The sequence below is a fragment of the Folsomia candida genome, unplaced genomic scaffold (genome assembly GCF_002217175.1).
Source record: "Folsomia candida strain VU population unplaced genomic scaffold, ASM221717v1 Fcan01_Sc020, whole genome shotgun sequence".
Lineage (NCBI taxonomy): Eukaryota > Metazoa > Arthropoda > Collembola > Entomobryomorpha > Isotomidae > Folsomia > Folsomia candida.
Genome location: NW_019091212.1, coordinates 2,056,213 through 2,068,705, shown reverse-complemented (window position 1 = coordinate 2,068,705; position 12,493 = coordinate 2,056,213). Strand labels below are relative to the sequence as shown.

Below are 12,493 nucleotides of genomic sequence, written 5' to 3'. Positions count from 1 at the left end.
AGCATAAATTAATTACGATTGAAGTACATCCAACCAAAGTTGGGAATGGTTTTTTTGTAAACAATTTCTATTTTATTTATTACACGATTTTATTTGCAACGTATACAAGTTAATATACAAAATTAGATTAGAAGACTCTTTTTTCCACAATGTCGCATCATGTCCAATGTCCACAATGCATGGAATGACTCGTGGAGCTGAGGTAGCTGCCATTGTAACAATGTTCATACGTCCGCATCCCGGATATTTCCGACGATCCGTCATCCCCGCAGTAGGAACACCTCGATAAAGCGATTTCGATGACTGGCTCCGTCAAATCGTGGCCATGACACATGACGCTTCCAAGCCCCGAATGCACTCCTGCCCGCATCGTGGGGACGACGAGGAGCTGTCGATGATCCGCTGCCGCTCTCGAACAGCTTTTTTGGTACGAGGAGGACGCGCTGCTCGAGCCCACGGAGACTGACTGGGAAGACAGCTTTCGGGCACTTGAGAGAGTTTGTGACTGTTTTTGCTGCGTTTTCTGGTAATTTCTTAAACAACAGGCGGAACCGGTGACTAGGAGCGAGAGTGCGGTGGAGAGGAGGAAGACGATCAAAGGGAAGGGAATTCCGGATGAGGAGTTTTGTACAATTTCTGCACCTGGGTAACAAGCAGAACAATATAATTCCATTCTCCAAAAGTGGCTCCAAGAATGGATCATCGTGATCTAGAGCAGCAAAAAGTCATAGGTTTGTTCGTCACTAACCTGCTAAAATTGTCAAGTGGGCATCCTTAAAAGTGTAGCCGACGCTGTTGGTAGCTAAACAAACGTAGACGCCTTCATGCACGCCAGAAACTGCTTGCTTGAATAGTAATCTGCTAATGTATGTGCCGTTTATTTGGGTCTCGTTGACTCGAACGCCGTCCTCCTCGGAATCCTGATTGTGGGTTAAGAAAAAAATTAATGATATATTGTGGCGAGTTTACAAGTCAGAGTTGCACAATTCAGTGGCCAGATATTTACCTGAATAACTAAAACGTGCTGATTCTCCACAGGTATGAGATGCTTGTTCTTGACGGAGTTTCCATTTATGACCTCATGGTATGGGATGCGCTTTAACCACTTGATGTGCGGCGGCAGGGCGGTGGTTCCTCCGCGGACGGCGCACTCCAAAATTGCTTCACCTCCGGACAAAACTGTGGCGTTGTTTGGATAGCCGGAGACAAAAGTAGGTTTCCTTCGCTCCATCATTTCTATGTACACGCATTGAATAGATTTCATGAAATTAAAAAAATTCAACATGATTATTGTTCAACTGATTGATGAAAAACTACGAAAGTGGACAAAGCTAACAAGACAAGACAATCGCCACAGAAATCAGTCGTGCATATGTACATACGAACTCATCTAAGGACGTACCTGTTATTTCGAGTTGAATGTTGAACTCGTTTTTCCCAAAGGCGTTTGACGCCCGGCACGTGTAACTCCCAGAATCTTCCGATGTCAATTTGCTTAGCACAAGAGTCCACGAAGTCCACTTGGACACCTTGTCGCTCACCGCTTTCCCATCCTGGACATGACAAATAAATTTAAAAAAAGTTTAGAAAATTCATCGCAATTTTAAACAATTTTTCAAATCATCTCAATTTTTATTTAAGTATTTTATTCCCACTCACTTTATACCACATCACTTTGGCAATTGGCACCCCCTTCGTGTCGCACTTGAACCGGATGCTGTTTCCAGACGAGATATGCAACGAGCCGGATTGCTCCAACGACTCTGGAGTAAAAAGAGGTCCGGAACTGTGCCCTCGTTCCATGGAGGCGGAATCATCCCCGTCAAACTCGCCATGCTCGAGAGAATCGTCTGCAAAAAACATAAAGACCAACCAAATTATGTAATTTTCAAGTCATATATGATTTATCCAAATGACATTCCAACCGATGCATTCATTTTTGATATGCGGGAGGTATTCGTTAAATGAGAGACAAGTAAGTAGTCGCATTTACTAACAAAATAAGTATGCAGGCGACACATGTGACCACCTGGATTGACTCCAGGCATGGAATTTTACCAATTGTGCATCCATTGTCCGAAATATAATGAAATGATTCTGACTTTTTCTGCCAGCATTGAACTCGAATGAGACTGCATTGTCATTGTTTGGTACAAAGTGTCGTCGTGTGTATGCCGCAAGTAAGTTCTTTTATTTTCTTTCGTATTTAGATGAGATGAGGAACGCTATTGATTTGAAATGTCGCAAAGGAATGGCATTTATTCGTGGTGTACGATAATAATTATCTCCTTCATTCAATATTGATAGGAATCCATCCGAGGTTGAAATACATCAGTATCATAATAGACAGAGGGTTGTCACACAACAATAGAAAGTGACCAAAACTAATGGTTAACCTTCAATGCTCAATTGTTTTAGAGATCATGAACCATGTGGTAAAAAAGAAGGAGGGGAATAATAGTGGAAGGAAACAATGTTCTCATGTCCGAATTGTTAAGAGGTCGTGTCGTGTCGCAACGGAGAAAAATGTGGTGCTTTATGTCGTGAGAGTCTCAGCAGAGGTTCCATGTATGGTGCTTACACAGTGTCTCATCATCGTCGCATCTCTATTATCAGATGGGAACGAGATGATGGTGCTTGGTGATGTGGAATAAGGTACGCACAACGACCAATTGTCTCAACAAGGATGAAATCAGACTTGTCACTCTTAAATCTCTCGAGTGGCATTTATCTAGTCCCAGAGATGGAACAAAGATTTCCCTGGAATGGTGGACATTCTTGAAATTTTCTCGGAACAACGACATGCGTACATCGACATTACCATTGTACGCGCTACACGCAAACACTGGACACTGCTTTTTTCCACGGGAAGTCCGCAGAGAAAACAAACTTTGTATATTTTTATTTTTACATCTTCGAAGGGTTCCTGGCGTGGCGCGCGATAAATTATTGTCCTTCACACCATGAGATGAGTCTGGAAGGCTGTATCCCACACAATAACTCTCAAACTGTGTATGCATTCAAATCTCGGAAAGGAAGAATGGAATGGTCACTGCAAAGGTGAGCATCAACGACAAGTCAGCCTCAACACAAATAAATTTCCTTCCGGACTCGGCTCCATTTGGTTATTTAAAGTGCCATAAAACAAGCTAAGGAATGAGAGAGGCAGGAAATAAATAAATAAAATTCCTCCTTAATTTGTACCTCCTGCGACCTTTTTACGATTATATTCAATATATTATGCACTTTATGTGTGGATTCGGTCCATCATGCAGTAATTTATTATTAGTGAAATTAATAAACATGGTTTGACCATCTTTGTCTGTACTTACCGGCGACAACGAGCCGTGTCCTGGCGATTATGGAGCCAAATCCGTTGACCCCTTTGCATTCGTAAATTCCCGAATCTTTCGTCAAAACAGAGCGGATTCGAAGAGCTTTAGAATTAACTCGGAAACCAGACCATGCTGAGGTGATTGGTTCTCCATCCTGCAATAATAGTAAAAAAAATCACTGTACGAGACTCCAAAAACAAGTTCTTATGATGCTCATGCCGAGTGTGTGCATCACCCAGGGAGAGAATTTCTTAAACCCACAGAAACAAATAAATCTCATAATAAATGCTGGCACAACCAGCATCATCAAAATATTGGGACGTTCCACCCACAGCCCTTAAGAATAATTTCAGGAGAAACAGAAACCTCACAAAAAAGGTACCATTCTAATTTCGCAGCACAGCTATACAATTTCACACGTAAACTTTCTTCTGAAATCCGACCCCGAAAATTCATTTTTCTTGTTATTACCGAACAAATAGTAATGGTGACGAGCATAAAATATCGCCACCACATAATTTCACACCATCTGCGTCTCATAAATAAAGCCTTTTGGGGTTTAACCAATGTGAAAATGATTTGGACGACAATTTTTAATTTTTTTCTCGATTGGAAAGAAAAGGGCAGCAGAAGGGTCAATGGGAGGCAGAAGATGCAGATGCAAGGAGGAAACCACTTGAGGATTTTGTATCTACTTTTAGAGACAGTGTTGCAAGAAGCTGGCATGCATGGGTTTTCCACGAGAGCTGGCTGATGATATTGAATTTGTGTGTGTGTTAATAAGAACGGGAACCATTACATTATGAGATCATGTCGTTTTAATAGCATTGCTTTGGTTGGCAGTGAGAGAAAGAAACCCCAAAGTGGTGTGTAACTTGAGTGATTCGAATAACAAACCCCAAAGTTAAACTTTCCGTGGTGCTTTGGTTAGTCGGATGGAAAGCTGGTAATTGCATTGCAGTTGGAGATTCGAAGGAGGAAAACATGAGAATATATACGAATCAGAAGAACCAGTTGGCATGATGTTTCGTTGTTGGTTTACTTGGCAGAGTTGATTTTAAGATTTGAGTTCCTTAAGGGAAAGACCCCTGCGGAGTGAGCATGCTGGAAAAAATGCATGTTTCTCAAACTAACATGAAAACTTTGGACCTATTCTCGGAGGGGGGATGAAGAGGAAAGATCGGATTTTATCCAATCCTACATCCAAACTGAGCCACCGACTGATCTCAACATATAACAACCAACGGGGTAGGTTTTATTCAGAAATATGCCAACCAAGCAATCCTACGAAACCATTTGAGTACATCGACGGGGATAAAGTATGGATCATTCATGAGACAATTTTGAAGAAATGAATGTTGAGATTTTTGGTCTATCACTTGAACACTAATTCCTGGGCTTTAGTGTGACATATAAATCTTCGCGAAATTTTAAGAACTGCAGTCGATAATATATATAAATTGATTAGATTTGTCATTGTTTTTATCAGTTTAGTGATCCGTAACTTATCAAAAGGACGACATAGATTGCTGAAATCGTCATTTTTGAAATACTTGGACTTTTCTAATCCTAAGTTAATGCATAACTCGCCGTATTGAATATATTCTCGTTGAAATAATTGTCAGGCCTTTTAAAATTAAAGTTTCCTCAGTTTTCCTCTTAACTTAACTAATTATATATAAGAGATGCAGACGGCTACACTTGTTAATAAGAAGCAGAGTTGTTATATATAGAATTTTAACTAAATATAGAATGTTTATAATTAGTGCAGAAAATATGAAGATGATAAGGAGACATTAACAGGAAGGGTGGATGGAGGACAAATTCATGCACATAATAATTCTGCAAATTTGCTGAGACATGCAATATTGGCATGTTTTTATCGTGAAAACATTCTGAGGTCAAACTTGCAAGTGGTGAACTAAGCGATCCATCAGCAGTGCATAAAATCATCGCGTCGATTAATAATTGCAACTCAATTATACAAGAAAATATGATGCATACTTCTACAAATTAGAGACGCAGTAAAACTCATGTATGCATATTGATCACAAAAATAGTTGACACCAGAATTTTTTCTACTTGAACATGTTAAACATACATTTTTGTACAATTGTATCTCTAAATACATACCTTAAACCAGTCCACATTTGGCGAAGGGTCCCCCTCGATGGGACACGCCACTCGAAACTCTTGTCCCGTCCGGACAACCTGAAGTGGTTTGAAGTCTCGGCCCAATATCTTCGGTGGTCCTGTGACAAACAAAAAGATGAAATTTCCTTACAAAATTTTCACAATCAATGTTGTCGTTTCATAAAAAAAATAAAATGCTCGTCATCTCATCATCAACAATTTAAGTGTGCAGTCTCTTTTCGCCTCATTATTATTATTATTTTTATGACATGACGACTACCACATACGTACATACGTCTGTATTATTATTATTATTATTGCGGGTTGATGATGACAGAGTAAATTATTATTCCTTTTTGTAATAGTGCTTAAAAAGGATAAATAATTCTTCCGTTTTCCTGTTATGCTCAGCCATAATTTGTATGTGTGCATTTACTAAAGTATAAAAAAGGTTGATTTGTACGTATGTCGAGTTGACTTAACCAACCGGGTTACTACTACTTCAAGTCTAATAATCTCGAACATCTCGTTTGTTTTCTTGTCTCTTTCCACTCATTTTGTCACTATAAGCACTCACTCAACTAAACTACTGAACAGATTAACGACGCATTGAACCTTCAGGAAAGAGTTGAGATATTCCAGACACTTATTCTCTCTGGAGAGATGGTTATAAAAACAAAATGTTTCCATGTCGTTAAGTCACTCACTCAATGACCAAGTCACACTATCTGCTCACTCACTCTGACTACCAAGTATTGGGAACGGGTCTGGTTTTCCTTCTTATAAATCCAATTAAGTCACCAAAGAACTTTTCGGTTAAGAGAACGAGAAAAAAACTACACCAGAAGGCGATAAGGAATCATTGGGAAATAAATCGATTGAAAAAAGTCACCACCACGACCACTTGCTTCTCATTCCCATGCCAAAGTTCATGTCAAGAGGGGAACAAGAATTTAAATGTGATGCTCCAAATTGTGTAACTGGACTAGAGCACATAAATATGTGTATATCTGCATATATCTCCCTGTACATATGCGTCAGTTACTTGAGGAGGGAGGGAGCCCTTCTTGCTTTTTGGAATAATGGTACAAACTGCGTTCCAAAGACATTAAGTCGACTGACATTTTACGAGGTCCTGAGTTATGTGCGTTGCGTGGATGTGCTCGTATCGTGTGTAACAAGGGTTGAGAAATTGGAGTTGTCAACAGTTCTCGCACTTTGGAAAACGAGAGACTATGTGTGACAGTCGTGTTAGCATCATTTACTTTTGTATGGTTTTTTAAGTGGTGGATGAGATTTTAATGGTCCAAAAAATTACGAAAAAAACTCTTCTAATCGAATTATGTGGAAATTGTTTATTCTTCAGAACTTAAATTAGAGTAGGCATACGAGAAGAAAATAGTGAAAAAATGGTGGTGTTTAATAATATTTAGGAGCTGTTGTGGTGTTGACCATATTATTCCTTTCTCATTCTTGTCTCTGATTTCAACCCAAATATCCTGCTGTCTCAGGGTGGAAACTCCTCAGGTTACAAAAACACCTATCACGTCCGATATTTCAAATCTGTGCTGCTGGAGACATTCAATACGCTCACTCCCATGATGCAGTCACTCTCCGTGCCATTCTCAGCTTACAATCCAGCGTCTCCTTACGACCAAACTCATCGACGAGCGTAGATATTTGGCTTTCCATTCCTCCCTCTTTAAGCTAAATACATATTTATTATGGAGGTGCACACCACTACGTCTCCCTCCAAATTCATAACGCCATTTCACAAAATATTATTATGATACCTTCAAATTCAAAAGGTTAAAAATCATCTCATGAATCTAAATGATTCAATTGAATCCTCTCTCTCGTAATGTATTTATGTTTTGAATCTACATCATTACCAAACAACAATGCGATGCATTAGAGGAGCACATTGTGACTTTTGCCTCTCGACTCTTGAGGAGAAATTGTCTCTGGAGGATATGCCGGGTCAGAGGAGAGGATGCGATGGGAAGCATGAAAGTCGATACCAGAGAAGAAGAAGAAGAAGCCACAACAATTCTCCTCCTGTCAATCTGCATTGTCCATCAATTGAATGAATCGAGTTTTGAAAAGGCTATGATTATTATTTGGTTGGTTGGTTGGGTAGCTGGCTGAGCGAGGTTGGTGGTTTGGTTTGGTTTGGCTGTGCAGTCGTCGTCGTTGCGTGAATGATCATCGATATGCATAAAATAATTTCGTTGGAGAAGAAGCTCTAGAATAAATGGAATGAGAGCACGAAGAAGCCCCACAGTTCTTGAAAGTCAGTATTTGTGTTGGAGCCATTAATTAAACACTACTAGCTGCTGCTGCTACCTAGAATAACGTGGAGGCTGTTGACTGCTGCTGGTTGTTTTGGACATTACACGCAAGTAAGGAAAGCTTATCATCGTGAGGCGTAAGTAATTCAATTGAGTTGATGACGATAATGAGGAGCAGCAGCAGGGCACGTATTTATGTATGTATGCATACGTACATAGAAGTACATATGATAGTGGTCCACGACTTTTTGGTGCTGTCATGCTCTCTGCCCTTGTTTCTTGGTCTTGTCACTTGCCCTCTGATGAAACTTATCCCGTCTTCATCTCCTCTTCTAACGTCTAATTTATTCCGTGCAGTGAGTGGCTGGATCGATTTCACTGATTTACTTTATTAGTAAATCCTTCCAAACTTCCTTGCAGTTGGTTGGGCATGGCAGTGTCAAGTTCCTCAGGCAGTGCAATCCAATGGAGGAAACAACATGAACCTGTAATTTTATGCCATCCACCACTCACGAGACAATAATCCTGCTTAAATCCACAAAATAAATTCCATTGTCTCATTTGCATATATCACAACACAACGAGCAGGCAACAATTGCGTGAGGAGCAAATGTCACTATTATTCGTGGTCATGAGTCAATGTGTTTTATTAGAATGGTTTATTAGAATCACACACTACGTGACTCTGAAGGGTCTTAATCCGTAGGAGGAGGAGGAGGGAGGATGGATAAGTTTCAGTTTCATCTGTCCGTATAGGGTTTCATGAAGCTGGAGAATTGTCCCATTTTCGGGCAACTTTTCCAGAAAATTTATGATTATTTGACTCGGCTGGTGTACGTATGCACATATGTAACGTTTATCAACCTGAGTGTTGGAATGGTAAGTCTTGAGGTGTGGATCGTCACCAAACATTGAACTGAAAAGACCATGCCTTTGCCTACCAATGTTACGAAATATGCCCAAAGTTGGTGGAAGCTGTTGTCTCAATGTCACCAATTAAATCAGATAAAGGTCTTGAAGCCTACCTCGGCTGACAGTTTCAATAATTGATGAACAAGTTGGTGGTTGGGCAATTATGTGAAAAAAGACGTTCTGCTTCCTCCACCTGCATTATGTCCTCCTGTCATTTCATTGTCTGATTCAATGATCCAGATTTCGAGATCCGTCACCTCTCCTGACTCAGAGCAGTAGTCGACTTGATCAATCTCTGTCCATTTTCCCATCTCCTCCTCCTCCCACAAATGCTGACCACGTTTCTGTCATGTCATCACGCATACACACATTTCTTCACAACTGTCAGTTGATACGGTCTGATAATACTATTCACAAAATTCAATGGGAACAGTATCTTCCTCCAGATGGGAGAGAAGAGGAAGGGAAAAATTGACTTGATTTCTGATACAAATCTTGGAAAAAAAACTCTGGAAAAAATTGTGTGCGTTTTGTTTACTTTGAGTTAATTTTACCCCACATCAAATTATAATACGAACATGCCATCCCAACAAAATTTCAAGATGCAAGTTGCGTGGTTGAAGGATTGAATTGATCAAGAGTGGAATCCTCCTTAGCTTAATGTGCACTCCATAACAATATGGTCTGATTCAGTTCGAGAGATTATTGTGATGTCAGGATGACACGGCGAATAAAATAAGTAACACCATCAATTGTTATCTCACATGGGCACATCCTAGTTAAAGTAGATTGTTGTTGGTGATCCTTCAGCCTGCTCACACTTGAAATCACTCAGGAGTCAAGGAGTTCTTGTGCAAGGAAAAAAAGAGCTCTAACCATTATTTGATTTCTCAAACAAGTCCACGTTTTTTTCCTTCAGCAGTCACAATAAAGCCACCCTGGCTCATTCTCCAGCAGGCAACAATTGGTAGCCATACACTATTTTTACTGCATGCAAGTAAGTAATGCTTCAGCTAAAAACGCATCGTCCTCTTCCGATCCACACTACTCAACTCATGTACATACATCAGAATCCACAAATCATCCTCATTATTATGCTTAGCCATATAATATTCGTTCCGAGTCAAGTGTTACGTGTAGCGTGGTGGCAAAGGGGCATGAAACCATATACACAACCTTCTGACACCTTCTTATTCTTGATCACTTGTCTCGTGTGTGTACAGCTTCACCGTCTCCAATTAATTTACACGGCATGAAATGCACTTTATTAGTTCTGCCCCACCTGTAATCATATGCGTGCATCCATATGCACAACCTATTCTTCAGCATTATCAAGACTTTCCAGATGAGATGAGACGCTTCTGTTTATTTACTCGCGAGCAAATGATGTCATCACATTAATTGTTTGTCAGACACCTCACACTTACCTCGATGGGTTGAAGCCTGCGCGTAAATGTGCGATGTCCAGCAAGTTATCGCTAGAAGCACCACTGTCAATCCGTCCCTTGTTTGAACCATCATCTTCAATAAAACTTCCGTGGCCAAGTCATTCGACACGTTTCTGGAAAAAATAAATGGAAAATTGTCATCAATAAAAATGCAAGTCTTCTAAACAGATTTGTCATAATACTGTCAAACTACTGCGTATGGAAGCAAGTAAATGGCCTCCTTATTGTTGCGAGGGCGTGAAATCCGTACAATAAATATAATCACATTATAGAAGAATAATGCATAATGGAGATGTGTGTGTATGCTCAGGTAAATAAATCGTGAGTGGATTATTGTTATGGTGTGTGGATTGGATATAAGTTTAAGAAGGAATTATTGGAGATAAATGAGGCAGAAAAGGTAAGCACGCTATGCAGCAAGATGGATGGATGGATGGATAGATGGATTGTTTGAAGAAGGCCACATGTTAAATTTGACTGGCAGTTTCCCGTTTTACCCAACAAAAGGACCCCCCAATCGAGAGGAAATTTTCCTTTTGGTTGTTCTTTTTCCCGAGACATCGTTCAGAGCTGTACAAAATAGGTGCGTTTTGTATGTATGCCATGCGACTGGGTAAACTGCAGGGTCTTCTGGAGTCAGTAAAAGAAAAAGTATTTTCCAAAAAGACCAAGAGGACGAGGAACAAGACGAAGGGAGGAGGTGAAGAAATCTCAAAAACCACTTCTTCTCCTTGAGCTAACTCAACAAACCAAAAGATTTTAAACAGATTAGGCAAAGTCGTTGCTCCAGAATTACTTTGCGTGTCACCTTCGTTCCTTGATTTACAAAACCAACAAAACCCCATAAATACGAGAGAGAGAGAGTGCGTGGAGATACCCTCGCATCCAAATTGATTAAGTGCATAGTTTCAAAATAAGAAGGTATCATTATGCTATTATGTGTATTTGTTCAACTCCTGCCTCCCATCCCTCCCTCGATCGTAATAAGTAAACCCTTAACTCGACTAATTGAACACACAGCCCTAAAACCACCATCGGACATATGGATACCTTTCAATCCTGCTCTCGACTTAATTAATTTAATAGCGAAAACAAAGGAGGGAACAATGATGACATTGCTGACGATGAGTGGAGTAGCCACGCACTCCCTTTTGACACTAATTATTACGAGTAGGAAAATAATAGTTCAGTTTTTTAGAGGTGATTTGTCATCATAAGCCATGCACAATTCATGTCGATGCTAAGATTGTGTTGTGATTTGATGATGGACGAGAAAACTAACGATTTTATGCCAGTTCTTGTTACAAAATAATATCAGGCTTAGAAAGGAGAGTTGGAAAAAATGTCGTAAAATGTGTAGTTTTTGACTCGCAATTGTATTTAAAATTGTACAAGAATAGAAATCATTCATGCATGCACATTAAGAAGCTCATACGAGATGAGACTGGCAACGGTAATAATAATACCACACGATTTACAGCATTGTTTTATTGCAACACATTTCCAAAAGCGAGATAAAATTTCCACACAAAACAAACAAGTTTCTTACTACGGCTGAGGTTTCGATTTGTGCATGGAATCAATAAAATTCCTCCATAAATAAACATTTGTCCACATTACGAACCACGAAATGCATAAAATACACACACACACACACACCCATCCAGTCCCCACCACAAGAAAACCAGACAATAAAAGTTTCACCTAAACAAACGCGTCTCCAACTCTAAGATTTTATGGACACAGATGCATTACCGTGCATGCGGGCAATTAAAACTCATCCAGTTCAAAAGACACCAAAGGTCAACAAGAAGCAACACGAAGGGCACACAAGTTCAGAAATTTACTCTTTTCCGTAAAAAAAATCACCATTACTTTGTTAATTTACTTAACAGTTTGAACTTACACTGAATAAACTGTCGTGTCACGTCACGACATAATTATTTGACTTGTGTCCAAATGAGATTCATATTTAAACAAGTGTAATTTGTCTCATGTAATCACTTTTACACTTTTTTTGTTGATATGGGGTCACTCGCCGTATCAATCAACGGCAAACAAACAGTGAGATAGTTTGCACACAAATGGTATCAAACTTATTTATGCGTAGGCGACGAATTGATGTCAACTTGAATTCACAAACTTACTATCAGGCTCAGTTTTCCGTCGAATTGCTTAAATGTAGCAAGAATGATACTGCATTTAGATAGAAGAGCAGAGTGCAGATGAGACACTGACGGTCCAAGCGTTTCCCGTCAACTGATTGAAGCTGGAGCGTGTTCCTGCAGTTAAGTTGTGAATATCTCGACGAAGAAGAATCATCATCGCATCATGATGATGACTGAGTATTTGAACAGGGATGAAATCAACGGAG

At 39.8% G+C, this 12,493-nt stretch overlaps 1 protein-coding gene across 4 annotated transcripts; it reads right to left on the bottom strand.

Moving 5' to 3' along the window:
* Positions 1-48: 48 nt before the first annotated feature.
* LOC110858098 (fibroblast growth factor receptor-like 1) lies at positions 49-12,422 on the bottom strand. 4 transcript variants are annotated; one of them, XM_035858416.1, is made up of 9 exons: positions 11,875-12,422; positions 10,099-10,232; positions 5,469-5,587; positions 3,333-3,489; positions 1,660-1,850; positions 1,403-1,553; positions 1,007-1,236; positions 749-920; positions 49-642 (listed from the first exon to the last, which is right to left on the bottom strand). In XM_035858416.1, the coding sequence occupies exons 1-9, from the start codon at positions 11,898-11,900 to the stop codon at positions 158-160; spliced, it is 1,665 nt and encodes a 554-aa protein (XP_035714309.1). In that variant the 5' UTR covers positions 11,901-12,422; the 3' UTR covers positions 49-157. The 4 variants fall into 4 exon arrangements, with proteins under 4 accessions (XP_035714309.1, XP_035714310.1, XP_021962454.1 ...); XM_035858417.1 differs by having other exon boundaries at positions 11,669-12,420; XM_022106762.2 differs by having other exon boundaries at positions 11,824-12,420.
* Between the last annotated feature and the right edge of the window lie 71 nt (positions 12,423-12,493).